We start from the raw sequence: 21,038 nt of genomic DNA on the forward strand, positions 1-21,038 counted from the left end.
TCTCCTCCCCTCAATGTCTCACCCTACCATCCCATAAACCCCCACTAAAAACCTCCTGCTTCCCCTTTTATGGCTGCCAGATGGTGGGGAGGCCTCCGTGCCTCTGGACTTGCCTCTCCAGTCTAGTAAAACCAGTTGACCTCAGCAACATAAAAACTGCTATTTATGAAAAGGCTTGGAACAAAACACACAAACATCCTGCCACTGAAACAATCAAACGCCATCTCATCTCCCAAAGAGCCCTTTTACAAGATGAGAGCAGGATAGCAGAGACACCAATAGACGTGAACTGTTGCTCTGGGGTGGTGGGGAGGTCCAGATGTAGTGACTACACCCAGGTACATTTTTTCATCTTCTGTGTGAAGGGGTTTTATTTGCGTGCCTTGGGTGTGAGCACAGGACTTTGGCAGCGTCTAAAATTCTCCCTGAGAAACGGAGAAGCAAAACAAACAGAGCTGTCTGCATTCAGGTTGAAGCTGAACCGCAGAACCACAGTCTGGCCTGCGGTTCACTACATTCTGTTCCAGCACTGACTTCACCTAAAACAAACACTCTCAAGACCCGTCCACCTCAGCCAAAGGGAGAGGAATCTGAGAAAAAGTTTAGATTGAAACTCCTTTAACAAATCCCCTTTCTCACACAACTTCTTCTGCTGCTTCTCTGACCTATGTTTTCACCAAGTGCTGGGCAAATGTTTTCACTCACTTGTCACTTGTGTAGGAGTTCTGCCCTTTGACGGCACGCTCAGACTGAGTCCAAGATTTGTGAGTGTGCCGATTTGAGTGGGAAAGAGGGTTAAAAGGCCACAGATCGCCTTGTTATAAAAGAGCAGTCCAAGCAATGGCTTCCTTTTATGGCAAATCAATGTAAGCGATTATCTGCTCTTCCAATAACAACTTTCTTCCCCCTCTGCTCACCTCAAATTCCCCTCCTTTTTTATTCTTCCTTTATTTGTTCTACCGGTTGGAATCTACCATTTATGTCCTGCAATTCAACCTGACCTCCAGGCAACCCCTGGCGTGGCTGCCTAAGCCATTAAGGTAGCTGGGACTATGGGTTATTAGTGTGATAAAAGTTTACTGTCCCTCCAGCCACTCTGCACGGCTGCTGTTTGACGCCTCTGAGAAACAAGTCTATAGGGCCTTTCAAACAGCAGATTGGCCATGAAGGCATTTGGTCAGTAGGCCAGCACACAAATACACTTAAGGGTGAAATCTTTAATTCAGATGAGTGACACAAGCAGCCAGGACAACAGACATAATTTTAAGAAGTAAAAGAGTAAAAAAGCCCACATCCAAGTCAGGATGATGAATCAAAGTAGAGCATCCCCTGTGCGTTGGCTTTATGGAAATATGTAGACGAGAGGGCTTAGGGGGGTGGTGGTTGTCTGTGCTGTTTTTTCCTGTGCGGCAGAAGTTGTGGGCAGCCGAGCTTACTGCAGCCTCAGCACTTCTCTCCATATTCTCCTGTTTCAAGCCAAGAGAGAGAACAAAGGCAGAGAGCTAAGCTGCTGCAGAGGTAATGAGGACAGAGGCATGCAGCACAGGAGTGTGTGCCCTCAATAACGAGTGTTGCTGCAGTCTATGATGGAGTCCTGTTGGAGAGCAGGAATAAAAATCCATGCAGCTGCTGCTAGCAGCCACGCTGCCTGTAGTCTACCCACAGACAGCAGTAACTGACTGACTGCAGCCCACCCCTTTTTACACTGCAGCTCTGTCTACCACAAAATTGAAACCGCAGTGTGGCTGGAATTTGGTTGGAGACACATTGAGATCCATGAAGTGAGACAGTAAAACTGTTTATTCCATTGGGATCCTTTAGCAATAAATTTTCTAAGAGTCCCAAAATGTTTTTTTACTGTTTAAGTCGTTGCAAACAGAAGAGTGGTTTCATTACATTACAGCAGACTTGTAGATGGCTGGAAAGAAATGTTAGCATAAAAAATAGTCAACGTGACAGAACTGAGGAAATCCACATTATTGCTAAAGGAGAATCCCAATTAAATTTGAGGACACACCCTTTATCCGGTGTGTCTGCCAAAGTCTCTCCAGCTCACCAGTTGGAATCAATAATGTGATAATGAGGGGAAAAAACGAATGAAGGGGGGAATTTTACAGCAAAAATAAAACTTGGAATGGTGGTAGAAAAACTCCAAAAGGAGAAACATGCCTTTCCGGAGCTGGTATTCATTACACACTTAATATCCTTATGTAAGCCTGAACAATGCTTAGTCATTTTGCTTTTTTGTGCAGTTTCAAAGCGCCATGAATGACATGTTCAGCTCGGCTTTGCTGCTCCATTTCATTACAGGGCGAACATGTAAACATGCTACATGTACATATGTACATAACGGGTAAATATAAGTATTCTAACATTATTTACCCCAAATGTCTTTAATTTTGAAGTCAGAGGCATTCCACAGAAAGGCTGTTTTGGCAGCTCTTGGTTGTAAAGCTGTGTCAGTGCTGGCCCATGCCAGCCCCACCCCATTAAGGCCGAACCCTGCACATCATGTGTTTCCACTTTACCGATAGGGTGGAAATGACCTCAACGCAGTAAAAGATGACAGGGGTGCTAGCACTGTTCACCAGATGTGAGCAGAAAAAAGAGAGAGAGAAAGAAGTGGAGGAGGAGGAGGAGGAGGAGGAGGAAGGGGAGAGAAAACCATTCAGCTAAAGAATTTACTGCAAACCTCCGAGGAGCCATGCGGTTGAGGGTTCAAGTCGAGCTCCAGAGGTTCCTGGTGTATCTCAACGGCACTCGGGGAGTACATACCCTTCTGGCCCCACCAGACACAGAATTGCATGTACATACACATACATGGGGCCATGCATGTACGCATACACCAATATATCCCAAAAACACCACTGCCATTCCACTGCACCTGCTAGCAACACAAAAGCCACTTCCTCCCACTGTGTCCGGCCAAGCCCATTTATCCCATTTAGTACAGCCTGCACCACAACAAAGGCAGAGAAATTAGGGAGCTGTGTTGATGATAGGGCGACTAATCTCTTTGGATGGACTCATTATATTAGCAGCCTGTACAGTTCTACAGCTGAAAGGGGTGAATTAAATACGGACATGCAGAGATGGGTGTCTTTGTGAAGATGAGTTCACAAACAATGCCCTGCTATTACCTCTGGAATAATTCATACATTCCATATAAGACAGATGTCCCGACCAGACTGTCATCTTTGCACTTCATTTAAAACATTCAATTGATACAAGGTCAGAAGTAAATCGATTATCTCCAAAATATCTGCTCATTTTGTGGTTTAGCTCTATTCATTTTGTTTCTAAGTCTCTCTTGAGTGTGTGTGTGTATATACAGTATATATATATATATATATATATATATATATATGTTAAGACTGTTGGCGCCAAAAGGAGAGGTGCTTACTTAGTTTTTGATGATAATCTGAAAAGCAGCTTGACGTTCTTTTAAGATGATTCGTGTACTACCTCCGCTCTTCACACCGGCCGTACTCTGCTTAAGACACAAGGCTTATAATAGTCCCCTCATTATAGGATAAAGGGTTGACCTGCTCTATTTCAGACCCTTGCTGTCTGTCTCTGCGCTTGTCGACTGGCTGGAAATAATAAGGGAGGCAGGCAGCACAGCAAGCACAGTGTGGGGCAACCCTACAACTATTAGACACCTGCAAGAAGGGGGATTAGGGGGGTGAGGGAAGTGGTGTCCTCAGCATGTGAGCAACTATAGCCCATCTGTATGCCTGTCATTGTATGTGTAGATCATGCTGTATTGATGCAGAGAGAAAGAGCAAAAAGTGAAAGCAAGGTGATGCAGGTGACTAACACTTAGATAAACCAAATCCAAATGCATTTGCTCAAATTTGAGTACATTCTACTTTTTATTAATGAGGCAATAAATAAGACTAACAAGGATATGAGGGGAAAAGGGTCCACCTGACCAGATGACGCTGTGGCAAAGAGGGACCATGACGGATCCTGGGGTGACTGTAATACTGAATAAATAACTTTCCCCCCTCGCTGCAATTGAGTCTGCTAGGACAGCTGTGCTGAATTCATTTGATACGGGTGCCTGCTGACAATGCTGCATTGCTCCGTCTCTGCAAGAAAGCATGTCGGGCTGGTATGAAGAGCACACGGGCTGGCAGCTTGTCACCAACACTGAATGATTGTTCTGCTATACAACCCAAAGCTCTTACCTCTGTTAAACTAAGCTGAGAGAAATAAACAATTTATTAGAGGGTCGGCCCAGAGCTCTACACTACGTGCAGATTGTTAAGGAGAAGACACAATGCTCTTAGATCAGATTTTGAGATGCAATGTCCTGGCGGCAGAGTAGATACGTGAGATGATCGGCGTCTATGATGGCACACAGCAAAAAACAGGAGAGTGCCAAAAATAATGTGGATCCAACTACATTTTTTTCATTTAGCGGGCTCTTGAAACATGCCTGGAAAAGGAGCTAGAGAATTGTTATAAGGTTGTCCTGACAAAGTAGCTCTACCTCTCCATTTATATCTACTCATCTATCTATCTATCTTTCTATCTATCTATCTAACACAGAGAGATGGCAAGACGATCAACCCTGACACCCCTGGAACAGTACAGTGATACATGTGCGGAGTATGTAGGCCAGTCTGAATACAGACTGATACAGCATGTGCTCACTTCAGTGGAGGTGGAGATCTAAGTATAATGCAGTGTGAGGGGGAGTGCAGTAGGAGATCTCTGTGGAGGAGAAGAGCCTGTGTGTTTGTGTGTGTGTGTGTGTTTGTGTGTGTGTGTGTGTGTGTGTGTGTGTGTGTGTGTGTGTGTGTTGGTGTGTGTGTGTTGGTGTGTGTGTGTGTGTTTGTGTGCGTGTGTGTCTTACAGGGTCGAGGAGGTGTCAAATGGAGGAGGTGAGTGATGGCGGCAGGGCAGAGGAGGTGTCAGACATGGAGGTCTCAGTGATGGAGAGGGGAGCTTTATACAGTGCTGACCTGTGGGAGAAGTGTGTGTAATGCAGAGTGGAGAGGAGAAGTTGGAGAAAAGAAAGCAGCAGCAGGAAGAGGAAGAGGAGGAGGAGAGACTTTCATTGGAGGTCACAATGAAAGAGGATGGGCAGTGAATGGAGGAGGGTGAGGTCTCTTCTCTACTGTAAGAGGTCTATGCACTGTGAAGTCTGTGCGTACATATATGCATGTGTGTGTTTTGTGTGTGTTCTGGCGTGCTTCTTTGAGCCCACCAGCCAGAGAGCACGAAGTTCTTATTTAGCACAGGAAGAGCAGCTCTGCTTAGCAACCACAGCTGTCTTCCAATCACAAGCGTACGGAGCAGACTCCAACGGAGGACGAGTCATTTTTGTGAGTGTGTGGAGTCTGATAGAGACCTCTAAATGTTGAGGTCTACACCTGCCCACACACACACACACACACACACACACACACACACACATACACATACACACACAAAAACAGGTCTGTACTGTAAATTAATTATTCAGAATCAAGCTTTTATGTCATGAGCAGACAAAGACCAAAGTACATTGGTTCTCCTCAACCTTCGCCATCTTCGGAACTCAGCAGAGAATTCAAAGTTAATCTAAACCATGATAATCCAAACATTTTAATTATGCATATCCCAAAGACCAAGGGAGTGGTATAAATCCTTGAAACATTCATTCTCCTTTCCCTTCAGCCACACACAGCACTGTGCTGCAACTTGGCACCGCACCAGTTGCAAGTGACGCCCCGATTATGATCTGCTTGCCATCAAAACAGGAGGCACGAACAAGATTTGGGCCAAATGCTGTCTGAACACTGAGCAGTCTGTTTGGTTTAGCTGCGTGATCTAATCCTTATGATAGCTTTGGAGGTGGGCGGTGGGCGGATTGTAGGCGAGAGCAGCATGCCGATTTGTCATATGGCACCCGCAGGGCCTGCTTCTGCTCTGGCTGGAGCTCTATTAGCACATCTCCAATGTGGTCTAACAGTTTTGTAGCTTAGAGCTGAGGGTCATTAAGGAGAGACAGAGAGGGGAGAAATATCCTGCTAATGTCCCTGTCCTCTAAAGTCTCATCAGAAAAATCGAATTGGTATGTACAATTACACTGTTGGTTTCTCCATGTAACATACTCTCCACAGTATATCTAATTCATGCTCTAATTACAAAATTCCAGGGGGACCAGTTGTAAATTATGAGGATGCTTAGAGTAGGCCAAAAGGGGGGGTAGAGGCTGACATTCAGTCTGTCTGAGTCAATCTGTGTTCATGAAGACACTGTCCAGAAAAGATGACGGTTTTGATGTGCACTGTGGTCTCTGCATTCCAGTGGTTATGTAGGATTATCACAGTTCCTACCCCCCCCCCCCCCCCCCCCCCCCCCCCCCCCCCCCCCCCCCCCCCCCCCCCCCCCCCCCCTCGACTGCAGCAGCTTAGTAGCTCAGCCAGCACCAGATGCAGACTCCAGGATTTCCTGTCTCTGCACCAGATGGGCCAGACTCTTAATCACAGAGCCTGAAATCAGGAGGTGATCGAGCAAGAATTGATGATGATTGGGGAATAACACTAACCCAATACAGGCATCTGTTCTGCCACTAACGGACCGATGGACTGACTAACTTGTTGACTGCAGTCATAGCCAGTGCTCATCTCCTCCCTCGTCTCATCATCACTGATCAACACTAATCATTCTCCTCCCTCACTCCACGAGTTATACAAGAAGTTTTTCACACATTAGCACTATGCTGTGCCATCTAGCTTTTGAGAGGAATGGAGATAACACATGAAATGAAAAGAAATAGACAGCATATAAGTGTAATAATGATATAGCAAAAAACACAAATGAAAAATTAAAATGAAAAGCTATCACAGCTGTCTTCTTCAGTTTAAATGATTGCATTAAATAAAGTTAGGATATTTTCTTATTGAAAAGCCTTCTTATAATCTAATTTTAACTCGATATCACCCATGCATGTGTACGTCCGTGTGTGTGTGTGTGTGTGTGTGTCTTACAGGGTCGAGGACATGTCAAATGGAGGAGGTGAGAGATGGTGGCAGGACAGAGGCATGTAACTAAGTGCATTTAGTACTGTTACTGAGTACAATTTTGAGGTACTTGTACTTTACTTTAGAATTTCCATTAAATTCCACTACATTTCAAAGGAAAATACTCCATTGCAAGGTTTTACATTCAAAAACACATTAGTAGTTAAATAGTATGATGCAAGGACCTTTGCTTTATATTTGAAAGACTTGAAGTATATTTTGATGTTAATACTTTTACTGAACTAAGGTTTTGAATACAGGACTTTACTCGTTACCAAATATTTGGTGGTTTGGCTAAATTTACTTAAAGTGTCTATATGTAACTTTTACAAGTTTCTGAAACTGTGTTATCTGATGATCCAAAAGGACCTATAACAGCAAACGAGACTAACTTGTATACATTTTACATAGTTTTTATTAATGCCTTTGCTCAGGGCCAATTGTTTCTCGCAAAGTCACAAAATGATTTTTTGCAGGTAGACGGCGCTACAGAGGAAACTTTCGCATGGGTCACAGATGTATAACCGGAAAAGCCTGTTACTGTTTCCAACCAGGTAAAGGGTTGTAGGAGATTTCTTTATATAGGCCTAATTGTATTTACATTTTATTTTAGAAGTTGTCTGTCATAGTTATGGCTGATACTGGGGCAGGGCCATCACATAAAGGAAGGAAATTAAACGAAGAACTAAAAGCTGACAGGGAAAGTGAAAGACAACGGGCAAAACCGAGTCAATCTTGGTTGGGCTTTTAACAAATGAAGACAATTACAGGAATGTAAATGAATAAAAAACATCCCAGAATTACCCCTCAGGTATTGATTATATCTATTTCATTAATAAAATAACTTTACAATAAGCAATGTGGACGTTTATCTTTTTAGTCTGCGTTTGTGTTGTCCTAATATTTTCTTTTCCCTTGTCCCCCTATACCTGTGTAAAGCGTCCTTGGGTTTCATGAAATGCGCTATATAGGCTATTACTACGTTGGTTGCTACAACAATCTCTTAATGCTTTGGCTCGTGACACAGCGACAGGTTTAGTTCACAATACATCCAACGTAGGCTAAGTAACCGTATGCAACACTTGAAATGTGACGATTCATCTGTAATGTATTTTCTTATTGTAAGTGAATGATTTTCTGTCTGAGCAAAGCATTCATCACGACTATATGACCTCACGGTAACTTTAATTTAGTGATCTACAGTGGGCAATAAAGCACCATAAAGAAAAGATCTTTACGACAGGTGTGGTAAAAACACTACAGCTTTTGTGCAAAGCGGCAGCTAGAATCAACACAAATTGAATGTTACATATATCCACTTTAAGTAAAGGATGGGAATACTTCTTCCACTACTGCAAACATATTTAAAAAAAATGTATGGACAAATTTGGTATATTCGTATTGTCCAGCTATGCTTTAACACGTATTTAAAGAAAAAAGATAATAGGTTAAAATCAATATCAACATCCCATCATCACAAACTCATCATTTTGTTAAATATAAAAAAATAAAAAAATAATTAACTAATTTGGTTAGATTTTTATTAAAACTTTTTACATGTTATTAAAAATTAAACAACAGATATTTGTAGGAGTACATCATTATAAGAATATATACTCGTAATTTCAAAAATGATTCTGTTAAAAGATAATCAATAAAAGATATATTTGAACTATGGCCAAGACCTATCTCTATCAGACATGCAGACACCACTACAGGCTCCAGTCTGTCTTTGAGCACATAACCCGGAAACCAGTGACAGGGAAAACTCACAAGCATGGATTTCTCATCCTGGGAAAGGGTGGAGGTTACAGACCAATCCACACAGCACCCAAAGAAACAAGGCACTAACAAAAAGAAATGGCTGCACTTCACAGCCTCTGAAAGCCTGGCCCTCAAACAAAGGAGGCGGCAGGTCTTTAGCACACATCGCCCATAACAGAACCCCAGCTGACACCCTTTTAACATGGGGTCACCGCCGCCAGAATAGAGGCCACAACCCTAGGGAGCTCCTGACACCCCTTTGCCTTGACGTGCGGTCCGTGCTTTGACCAAAATGCTCCGTCCATAGACGAGGTGATGGTCTGCTGGGGGATGGGGAGTTGAGGGGGGCGGGGGCGGGGGTTGGGAGTCAGATGACTGCTCTCAAAAGAATGATTTCTGAGAGAAGGCTAATTAAACAAAACAAACTTGCTTTGCTGCACCAGGAGTGACATTTAGAGATGTGCTAAATCTGAACCGATTGCAAATGACTCCATGTGTATCTGTTTGATGTGGACAGGTTGGGTCTTGGCTGACTGGGTCAACGCTGGGCAGACAGGCCCATCACGGACAAATAGATGCACGCTGTCAGCTTCCAGGGCTTCCCAGAGGTCAGCAGACAGATGGGAATGGAAATGAGCCGGCATTTTAATCTGGACTGCACAGCTGATCCAGTCATTACCGTCGCCTGTTTACATGCAAACACAACTCATATACCAGCTATACATAAAGACACACACATACAAGTGCAGGTAAACACACACTCACCTGATATAGAAAGACATTTTCAATCACTTTTCCAAACAGCTAATAAGTGAATACACAAACCTTTAGTCTTCGACAGACTTGTTTAGTTTGCTCCAGGTTTGAGGCTAATTTCATCGAGTGAGGAGAACAATGGGATAAGAAATGGCATAAATTGGCCTCAGTTGAATGGCTTTAATATCCATTCCATTAAGGAGGGTCTACACAGTTCTCCTGAGTGCCCTTTTACTCTCCACTCAGTCAGATCACATTGCCCTCACTTCTTAGGGATTTCTTTTCCAGTTAATGCTCAGAAGTATTTGACTTTGAAAGAAAAAAAAACCTTTTTGCATTTCCAATCCTCTTTCTTGTAAGATTTTCATGCTAATCAGAAAAGTTAACATTTGAATTATTACATGCAAGGTTCAACACAATGGAATAACTCATTTGAATTGGTCTCAGTTTCCATGAAATTTACAAAAAAGATGGTAATGTGTCAGCAAAATAATCATCCAGGATATGAGCTAAGCATCACTGAATGGCTGGATGTTTTATTGGAATCAAGCTGCAGTTGAGAGTTTGTTATTTGGCCACTTTATATGCCTCCATCCTTATCAGACAACCATCTGGCAAGTGGACTGGACACAAGTGCATGTGATTGGATGGTGCGAAAATAATGGGGGAAGGCTGGGTCAGTGTCTTTGGGGAAAGGTCAGGGGTTATGGCCCTTTGAAAACACATGTCAAGGCCTGGCTCACACACTCTGCATCTTCTGAATGAGAGTCTGCAGCCTCCTCTCAGCAATCTGGCCTCATCTGCACATTAAGCAAAGGGCTGGATGACCAAATGCTAGATTTGATAGAAAACAGACACAATGGTTCACTGGTCTCATTCCCTCCTCTGGTCCTATTTATCAGTATTGTGAGGAGGTTGGTTATGTTTCACTTTCTACATTCACAGCCTATCAATAATAAAACTGAAATAATTCTAAATCACGCTTACATCTCTCCAGTAAGCTGTGCTTCAAAACTATTACAAAAAGCATGCTACATCAGCATCAATCTTCTCAGCAGTTTCTTCCAGCAGTGATGTATCTGCACCTTCAACCATACAGTAGATGAGCTGGCGGGAGTCTAGACAGATGACACAGGCAGCGGAGGTAACCTTTGAGGCTCTTACTCATTAATAAAACACTCTAACATCAGAGGGAGGCTTAGGCAGGCCGATAACATTGAGTTTTTGTTTTATAGGTAAACCAAGCCAAGCACGGCCTGCAAACCCCCGTCCGGCCTTTCAGCAGCTTGGCCTGTCAGGCTGATGTATGGGGGAGCGCTGGTGTGCAGCTCCCTGAGGACCAGGTCTGTCTGCTAACTGGGACACAACTGACAGTGAACCACAGCAAACACACACTGCCCCCTCTGCCACGCTCCCTCCATGACACTCAGCCTCTGAGTATATCACACACACTGTAAGACCTTCAGCACAGACCCCCCTTATTTCAGAGAAAATATATAACTCAGAGGTGATGCATCAATACCTGCTGACTGCGGTTAGGGCGAAATTAGCCACAGGTGCAAGACTTTTTTTTTTTTGCAGAGACAGATAATTATTGACTGCACAAAGACGTCTGGTTCCAATTTGTGGGAAAAGAAGATTTAAATCTGCTGTAGACGCCTGTGTGCCGCATTCGGGAGTAGTAAACTTCTCTATAAGCCAACAACATTTTACTGTGCATTTTTCAAAGAGACTACTAATACATAAGCTTTCCCTATGAAAGATGCCCTGCCTCCTGCTCGGACAGGAGCAGCACCATGGTGATGCATACAGAGATGTCCACTCATTAGCAGAGTCCCACACAACAGCTGCTCTGTGACGAGGTAACAGCCACCTCATCTCTTGGCCCTTTGTCCACACTAAACATATCTGACCCAAGCAAGGAGTCTGGACTGTGACACAAATAAACACACACATGCCCTTATCCCAAACCTCATTAAACTCCTATCCCCTTCCCCACCTAGTGGCACCATAATGGGCTTCCCAGCCCCCCTCTCCCCTTTCACACTAAAGAAATATATCATCGGGACTCCATTTATCATAATGCAGATGACCTTGGGTAACCCTGAGGGTGGGGGGTGGACCGGTGACTTTTGGAGGATGGGAAGAATGCTGAGGGGTGTCAGCTGATGGCTAGAGGCTTCACTGTCACCGCTTCATATAACACACACCCACAGACACGCACATGCGCGCGCACACACACACACACACACACACACACACACACACACACACACATTTGCATTACCATTCTGCTAGGATGCCTAATAATACTGGTGGCAGCACTGAAAAAACAAGCAATCAAAGAATACAGGGACATGCCTGATGAGAAGGAAGCCTCCTCAAAATGAATGCAGGCCGGAAACTGTTGAAAACATCCACATATACAAACAAAACACTTTAAAGAAAATACGAAGTAGTTTATAACAAGGTGAAGCAGATCTGACTTACTCTGCACGATTCACCGGACCGCTTGCCCGTCAGGTCATATTTTCCTTTTAACTCTTTAAGCAGCTGCTCCAGGGGACTCTTCTCCTCTTTTCCGGTGTAGTCCGGGTCTAAGAGCACATAAGCACGCCAGTTGGCAGAGTCGAATCCCCAGTGGACCGTCCGGTTCTCGAGTCTCTTGTGACTGTGGACCACAAACTTGTGAGGAGGGAACATGAGTCTGCAATCCATGCATTGGATGCAGGCGGCACTCGGGCCGGTGTACAGTTCTGGGACAAACAAGCCTTTACACCGACCGAAACATTCATGATAGACTTTGAAGCTCTTCTCGGTTCGCTCCAACTCCAGGGAGCCTAACTCCTTGTTGCAGTGAGGAGGGTAAGTACCGCCGTAAATGAGAGCGTTGCAGAGGCGCTCAGCATCAGTCTGAGTGATCAGCCCGCAGGACGGAGCCGAGAAGGGCAGGATACCCACCACTTTAAGGATCTCCAGCTGGTCTGCCGTGCACCTGGAGCAATAGATGTGGAGGTCATCGCACACCGAGTTGATTTGCTGGAGGGAGAAATCTCTCAGGACGCTGTTGAGGATCTGCGGCAAGCACAACCGCTTCTCGCCACCGACTACGAAGCAGGAGATGGGCTCCCGCTCCAGGACCGTCTCGCACCTCTCCGTGGAGCGGTCGGATGGGATGAAAAGTGGACCGGACATCACTGGAGGTGTCTGGGCCGGCAGGGTGAGCATCAACTCAACAGATTTTCCATCTTTACCGAAGAATGAGTCCTGGTGCCACCGAGCGGAGAACGCCGCCGGTCCGCCGAGAGAGCGCATGGAACTCAAATGAAACTGCTTCAGAGTTTGTTGAAGTCCGGGATGGGGTTGAAAACTCGTGCCCTCCATGTTGTCGCCGGTTGGAAAAGAGAGTTCAAAACTCAAAATTAAAGCTGAAATTGACTTATCGAATCGGGCGTCCTCAGCATCCGGCCACACTCTCAATAACGCACATTTCCATGTCACCGGAGAAGCTTCCCAGCGTGTCCATTCACAAAACTGACGCTGCTGAATTCGCAAGAGCTGTTTCTGTAAGCAGACGCAATTACAGTCGACAACTCCTCGACTTAAAACTCGTATTATCCAACGTATAATCACCGGGTAGCTTACCGTGTTTCTATGCGCTCCTGCGGTTTTACGCACTCCTAATGTGCGCTCAAAATATGCCTCGTCTGCTCAGTCTGGCGTACTCTCAGTCTGTCGCCCCACTCACTCAATGTGTGAGTCTCTCTCTCTCTCTCTCTCTCTCTCTCTCTCTCGCCCTCTCTGTTTGTTTGTGTCTGGTTCAGTCATTGAATCCCAGCCAGGAATGTGACTGACTCCCCAGGCTGGCTCTTCCCTCAGCCAGCTGTGCCTCCCTCTGCTACATGGCAGCTGCACATTAAAAAAAGAAAAAAACTCAGAACCGAAGGGAGGGTGGAGCTTAGGAAAATATAGTTGATGTTGGAAATAAAAAATTAAACTTCAGTATTTCAGATGTTTACGTCTTGCAGATCAGCATGTTTTGTCTTACTTTAGAAACTTTTTGGAACATGTCTTTTTAAAATGAGATGATCTAAATGCACTGCATATTTTGCTTAAAGGTCCCATGGCATGACAATTTCACTTTATGAGTTTTCTTTAACATTAATATGCGTTCCCCCAGCCTGCCTATGATTCCCCAGTGGCTGGAAATGGCAATAGGTGTAAACCAAGCCCTGGGTATTCTGCTCTGCTTTTGAGAAAGGGAAAGCTCAGATGGGCCGATCTGGAATCTTTCCCTTATGAGGTCATAAGGGGCCAAGTTACCTCCCCTTTCTCTGCTTTGCCCACCCAGAGAATTTGGCCCACCCAGGAAAGAGAGACATCATGGCTTTCAAACAAGCAAAGTGGCAGTTGGTCAAGACCCCCCCCCCCCCCATCCTCAATAGCTATAGACTCAGAAATGGCACATACTAAGTGGCTCTAGTGGCTGTAATTCTGCACCAAGGCTGAGTTTTGGAAACAAAACTACAGACATGCTATTAGGGGACAACTAAGGCCTATATAAAAGCATCCAAAGAGCAACATGTTATGGGAACTTTAAGAAGGTCAACTTGAAACCTAAATGTGTTGGTGGAAGGTGACGAAGTGCATTAATAGTCAAGTACTGTACATAAATTCATATTTGAGGTACTTATATTACAGGCTACTTTAGTTGAGTATTTACATTTTATTCTACTTTATACTTCAATTTCACTACATTTCAGAGAAAAATTTACTTTTTACTACAATTATACAGCTTACACATGTTACTTTACAGATTAAGTCTTAAAATACAAAACAAATGAGTTCGTGAAATACGATGCAATGCTAGGGATTAAACTATAAACAGTTAAATAATTAATTATAAATCAATGACAATTATCTACACCTTGACCAACTGCAACAGTAAAATGCTTCTTGCACATGAATGCATAACCATTAATGTCATAGTGTGTAAGAGAATATTACACATGGGGGATTTTTTCTGCATTGAATACATTATTTTACACCTGCGAATAGAAATGGCAGTGAAATAAACAAAAGCCCACAAATGCATGCAGTTATCACGTTGTTCATAATTGTATCTCATTCTTTCAAATGCTTAAATCACAAATAAGCATCATTGTAATTATAATATAACTTTGGGATACATTAAGGAGATAGCATTCAATTATTAAACACAACTTCGACCATCTTACTGTATGGAGAAGTGTATATTTCAATGCAACTAAGGGTAAAATGTAATTTCACTCCGAATACTCATAAATTCAATACCAATATTAAACCATCATAAATCCTATATAACTGATAGAAGTTATCTGAAATTCATAAAAATACCCACCAATTTACTTGACAGTGATTACATTTCCACTCACTCAAGCAGTTCTTCTTGTGCGCCCTTTTCAACCACTGGAGGGTGCTAAGAATTAATCAATGAATGTGCAAAAAAATGCAAAAGCAGAAAGTAAAATAGGAGTCATACTATAAAAAAGAACAAAAAATACATCTAAAGTTAGATTTTATTAACTGAAAGTTCAAGGAAAAATTCCTCTCTTTTTAAATAAATACATCTTTAAAACTTGCAGCAAAAAAAAATTAGAAAAAAGGAACAATAAATTTTGTTTGTGTGTATGAGTAGATTTACTTATTTTACACAGTTTGGGCATCTTATCGGTACCATGTTTAAGGAATTTGAACATACACAACACTAACAACATTTAGTGTGACATTGTGCAACAAAAATATAAAATCTTGACACAATCCTAAATGAAATAGAAAAACATTTATTCACCACTACAAACATCATACAGCACAGTTACACATCTAAATACTTAAAAATGTCCTATACAGAAATGCAGGTTTAATTGTTAAAATCCCATACCAGAATATCCAAAAGTTTTCTCACCGATTTTTATAATAATAGTTCCCAGTGTTTCTAGTATTTTGCAGTTCACACTGGACGCCATGCAGATGGCATTCATTAAAAGCCAGTTTGTTTAAGACACTAGATTTAAAAACAACCTACAAATCATCAAACAATCATACATTCTTGACCTTAGTGTATTTCCTTTAGCTACAAATTACAAAAAGATTGTACGTCTAATGCTTATGAAACTTAATACCACTTCAAAATCTCTTATGTAATTAGTTTCCCTTTTGAATCACAACATTTTGGTTTACATTTTTCCACAACTAATTAGAATCAACATACAGTAACATTAAGAATTCCTGGTAAGCTGAGAAACATACTGTAAATAAAAGAGTTCAGGGTTTTGTCTATTTCAACACACTTTGCTACACACTTCCGATCCTTTCACACAGACTTAGTTATGCTTAGTAACAGAATAAATATGCAGATCACAAGCTTCAGTGATAAAGACAATGTTCTCATTTCAGGCTACGATCACGCTGCTCGCAGCCACATTTAACCTACTAAAAAACAACCTTTAAAATGGGTTCTCAGAATTGTAATCATTAGTCCATTTAAAACAGAGATATTTTCATTCATTGGGAGCAGAAAATAAGGGAGAAACACTACCCTAATTCAGGCATCTTATTGTCATACTGCGGTGGAGGAGTGATGGGTTCAATGGTCACTGGATTTTGTGTGGGGCTGCGGATTTGGATGCGGAAGTCCTTCAGGTGCAGTTTGTCTGACTTGATCCTCCTCACCCGGAGGGGCCGTAGTAAACGGCTGGCCCGGCTGCTGCTGCGAGTGGGCAGGCTGTGGTTGGATGTAAGGCCAGAAGGGTTAGCCTGGAGCTCAGCGGCAGCTTCAGCTGGAGCTGGTGGGGCATCATTAAGAGGGGTATCCTCTGTGGGGTTGTCATTGGGCCCTGTTCCCTCGTTTTCCACAGCAGCTATGATGTCCTCGTAGGACGGCAGCTGGGAGGTGCTATGGCGAAGGTTGCTCTGGCGGACAGGATAGTCATTACTGCCAACGACCTCATCGTAGCTCGGCACGTTTAATGCTGTCTGTGCTGCAGCTCTGCAAAGGAATGCAAGAGGTGAGCCTCAATGAAAACGTGCAGTATAAAACACATGAGAAAATAATCAAACTTTCAACCTGCAATAGCTATTTTTTGCCAAACGGTAATAGATCGTTTCATATAGCAGATACAGAGCAACGTTATGTTCTTTTGGAGACTGGTTTGGGTCTACCTGTAAAATGTCCAATATTCACTCTCCTTTGCTCTGGTTTTAGTCTCCACCAACTCCTGACGCAAAGAATTGATATAGCTCATTAGCTGCTAAAGGCTCCACTATGTTTACTAGATAGTAGCCCACTGTCCGCGTGTTGATGCTGAGCAGTTGGTGTACAGCTGCCTGCTGTAGCCAAACAAGGCTAGGATAGCTGTGAGACTGAACCAAAACAAGTTGTGTCACGTGAAACAAAAACAATGAGCTGAAGGATGCTAAAAAGCTCAATAGAGCCGAGTTGAATGGCATATTTCCAATGATTATGCTGGCAGAATTTAGTTTAAACAAAAATGAAACACTTCCACTCACAATTTGGTGCAGTTTGTATGTTGCTTTTAGCACCTATTAATTTGTTCATGGGTCGGTTTTGGGAGGAATGCCCAAGTAAGGGCGTTAAAAATCCTAAACAAAATGGCTTTTAATATTCTAGGTTGACATATTTCAAGACCTAGAAAGCAATAACTTTGTTCGCCATATGTATGCAAATATTTTCATTTGAAGGAATACTAAAAGTTGACAACATCTAAGAAAAGTCAGAGTATACTTACGTTAACTCCTGCTGCCCTGCCACAGGGGTCACAAGGGGGACTCCTGTTGCAGCTGGCGTTCTACTTGCATTGTGTCGTCTCCTCTTGCCCCTCACACCAAGGCAAATGGATAAAAACAGCATGGCTGCCCCAACTCCAACCAGCACCAAGGCCACTGTTGAAGAATTGGTGTCTTTACCCTCTCCTGGATCTATGCCGCCAGACCCTGTGGTGGAGTTGTCTGACAGGGTGGGGGACCCGGTCGGGGCATGTCCATCCGACGGTATCACAGTCCACACAATCATGACAATACCCAGGGCAATGAGTCCTACTCCCAGGGCGCAAAGTGCATAGTGAGCGCCTGAACCGGAGCCTTCCGAGCCAGAGGATCTGTTAGGACGATTGTTGTCGCCACATATACCCCGACTGGAACACATCCCTGCAGGACAGACTGCAGGACAAGGAGCACCAATACAGTGAGAAGAGACTCGACGTGAAGAGATACAAACCGTAAAGCTGTCATACTGTAATAATGTAAAATGATTAAAGTAATGTGTTTGGGCAATGATGTATTGTAGCCATGCTTTTCAACCGCCTAACTCTAATGCTTATTATGCAAACTCAAAGCTTTCTTACACTTTGTAGCTTTACAGTCACTTTGTCATTATCGATTAGGTTAATTTCTTATTTAACTGATTAGTTGTTTTGCCTATAAATTAAAAATTTTGCAAAAAAGTCAACTACTGTTTCCCAGAGCCAAGGTAACATCTTCAAATGTCTTGTTTTGTCCAATGTAACAATCCAAAACCCAAATTGTAATCATATATAACAAAGAAAAGCAAAAAGTGCTCACATGAGAAACAAGCATATGTTTGCCACCTTTGGTTGACATATGACTCAAACTCAAATTAATCACTGATCAACAGTTGCTGATTAATTCTCTGGTATTCGACTTAGCAATAAATAGACAATTGCTTCAGTTTTAGTGACATGATTCATATACCGTCAATCCCATTTTACCACCAAGAACATCTTTAACGCTAGTTCCATTTGATATTCACTTTATTTAGATACACGCCAAGCCGTTCCCAAAACGTTTATCTACAAGAGCTTTTCAATATGCACGTGTGACGCCCTTCCTGCCACACCACTGCCTGCTTTAGCAATTTAACCTTACATTTGACCTCACCTCCAACTCCACAGCCTTCTTCTGTATCACAGCATTTAGTTTACATTTGGGAGAGTTTTTTTATCTCCGGGACGGTGCGTATCAGATCAAGTCTGCTCAGATCTGGTCCAGGGCATCACATTAGCAGAGCCACGTCGTCAAACTAAAAACTGTTACAGTTTAATTTATAATTAAAATCTGTCCTGACAGAATTTCTACATTAAGCTTTTGATTGTTGCTGTAATAAAGTTGTCTGCAAGTGTTAAGAAATTACTTAATTTATGCTTTGCATAAAAGCGCTAAGATTACATTTATAAGGAACAGAACGAGAGAGTAGGTTAACAAGAAAACAGGTTATAATTAAACAGCATGTACTGTGGTAGCTCCACACATGCCTTAACATGACAGGAGAGGGAGTTTCATTGAGAGGAGTGACTCACACTTGAATAATGTTGCGACAAAGGAAATGGCCACGGTATAATCATAATACAATAATCAACATTTGTTAAAAAAACACACTGGAACAGTTTAGAACGTGGCACAAATCTCACCTACTTTTTTAAGCTTGCAAATGTTTTTGTTTTTTTAGTTGAGAGGTGGTGTTCTTAAACTGTGCTCATACTGTAAGTGTTCATGTTATTGTGTCTCTCTGTGTGAAGTCTTGCATTGCGATTCCTTTCTGCACAGCGCTGTGGAATAAGGTCTGGCACCTCATCACATACATTCTGGGACAGGAGAAAAAAAACGCTCTGGGTGGTTTGGATTTCTTTAAACCATGGCCAAAACTAAACTCCGGATGAAGAGAGAGTTGCTGTGCAAAATGGTCTTGGGTAAACTTGTTTTGGGTTAAACATTTGCACTCCAGAAAAGAAAACCCCACATACAATATTAAATAAAATCAACGGTTCACACAATCCAGTAACGTAAGATACTAAAATTAGCTGGGTACACGGTTAAACGTAATTTGCTCTTATTAGTGTAACGCCTCGACTACTTTGTCCATAGCAATCCCGCCAATTGGTCCCCAAAAAACCCAGTTAGAAAGTAAATGGCGTAAACATATTTCTTGTAAATCTTTTAAACTATTCCCCCGAAAGAACAAAGCAGGCCTGCTTCATTGCACGATCCACATTTTTTTCAAAACTTCCCATTATCAGACTGTGGCTTGCTAGCTTGAAGTTTGTTGTGGTTTCCCGAAGGTGAGGGAATCAGGCGCATGGGGCAATTACGCTGAAAATGTACTTCCGTTGATCCAGACTCCTCTGTGTGTATGCACACATTTTATAGGGTACATCGAACTAGGGCGAGACCCTTTTTTCCCAGACATTCTTGGAATAACACAGTTAACTCTAAAAAAAAAGTTAACCCTTTAAAACACAGCATTATCTACTTGGAACCCCTCAATACAGGTTATTTTTCTTTCTCAAATTGCTTAAAAAGGTGCTCTAAGCCATGTTGGGTGACAGCCCTCCTTATAAATATTTTCGAACAAAACAAGGCTGGATCGCCCCTCCGTTCTCCTCATCCCGTCCCCTCTCCCTTCCTTCCGCACACTAACCCCCCCATCCCCCTACCCCCTTCCCCAAAATCCTTCTTGTCGGTTATTGGCTGGAATGCTGGACGACCGTTTTGTTATATTTGGTGGTGCACATTGACAAAGATTGTTTTTCTTGGCGCATGTGGAGCCTGGGTTGTCTTCAGAGACTGTTTTTTTTTTTTTTTTTTTTTTACAGTGTATTCTGGGGACAGGCAGATTACCGACAGTGAGGAGATGTTTTCTGTATGTGACAACAATTGTTGTAGCCTAAAACACGTGTGACATTGCTTAGAGCACCTTTAATTTAAGAATACTTTTTAGAGGGCTAAAGAGTAAACTAAATTTTTTGTGTAGCAGGAAAAAAGGATTTTGGGGGGTCTTGACCCACAAGATTTGGAACCACCACTGTTGTAAAGCATTGCAGATTGCCTCTACAGCCTCTGTGGTCACACAACATAGCACAGATGACTAAAGCAGTGGTCAAGTGTTTGGAAATGTGTTCAAATAATGACAACCTGCAGGATGTTTTCCTTTAAAAAACAGTAGACTGTGGCTGTAAAAACACTGCATCTGGACAACACCTGGTCAGCAACAATGTTGTGCTGCAGTGTTTATAAAATGCTACACTGGCACTAAAAGTGCTGCTGTTTGCAGCTCAAAAATAGCTACGAGTAACTTTTATAATGTTTCTGAAACTGTTTAATTTTCCATCTGATGATCATAACATAGAGACAATTATGGGATTGTAAATGGTTCCAAACAGACCTTGAATTGGCCCTCAAGTGGATAATAAGCTATTTCAATCATAAAATAACTTTACAATGTGAGACGTGGTTGTATATCAGTAGTTTATTAAAAGGTCCCATGACATGGTGCTCTTTGGATGCTTTTGCATAGAGCTCAGTGGTCCCTGTGGGTACACGATCCGTCCTGCCTACACGATCCGTTCAGCGCATGCGCACGATGTTCACGCATGCGCATAAATACGTAGCTGAAAACCTGGCTGTTTCCCTGCACTATTGGTACCA

The 21,038-nt window shown here is 42.8% G+C and overlaps 2 protein-coding genes across 2 annotated transcripts in view; both read right to left on the bottom strand.

Moving 5' to 3' along the window:
- The window catches only part of skib (v-ski avian sarcoma viral oncogene homolog b), a 31,467-nt gene extending 18,138 nt beyond the window's left edge, over positions 1-13,329 (bottom strand). Inside the window, exon 1 of the mRNA XM_034868809.1 lies at positions 12,030-13,329. Within this exon, the coding sequence (XP_034724700.1) occupies positions 12,030-12,923 (894 nt within the window). The 5' untranslated portion in view covers positions 12,924-13,329. The remainder of the gene's footprint in view (positions 1-12,029) is intronic.
- A 1,848-nt stretch (positions 13,330-15,177) lies between these two features.
- The window catches only part of tmem51b (transmembrane protein 51b), a 9,756-nt gene continuing 3,895 nt past the window's right edge, over positions 15,178-21,038 (bottom strand). The window contains exons 2-3 of the mRNA XM_034870361.1: positions 17,327-17,756; positions 15,178-16,566 (exon numbers count right to left, since the gene is read on the bottom strand). Coding sequence (XP_034726252.1) covers positions 16,113-16,566; positions 17,327-17,742 — 870 coding nt within the window. The 5' untranslated portion in view covers positions 17,743-17,756 and the 3' untranslated portion in view covers positions 15,178-16,112. The remainder of the gene's footprint in view (positions 16,567-17,326; positions 17,757-21,038) is intronic.

This window comes from Etheostoma cragini, chromosome 4 (genome assembly GCF_013103735.1).
Source record: "Etheostoma cragini isolate CJK2018 chromosome 4, CSU_Ecrag_1.0, whole genome shotgun sequence".
Classification (NCBI taxonomy): Eukaryota; Metazoa; Chordata; class Actinopteri; order Perciformes; family Percidae; genus Etheostoma; species Etheostoma cragini.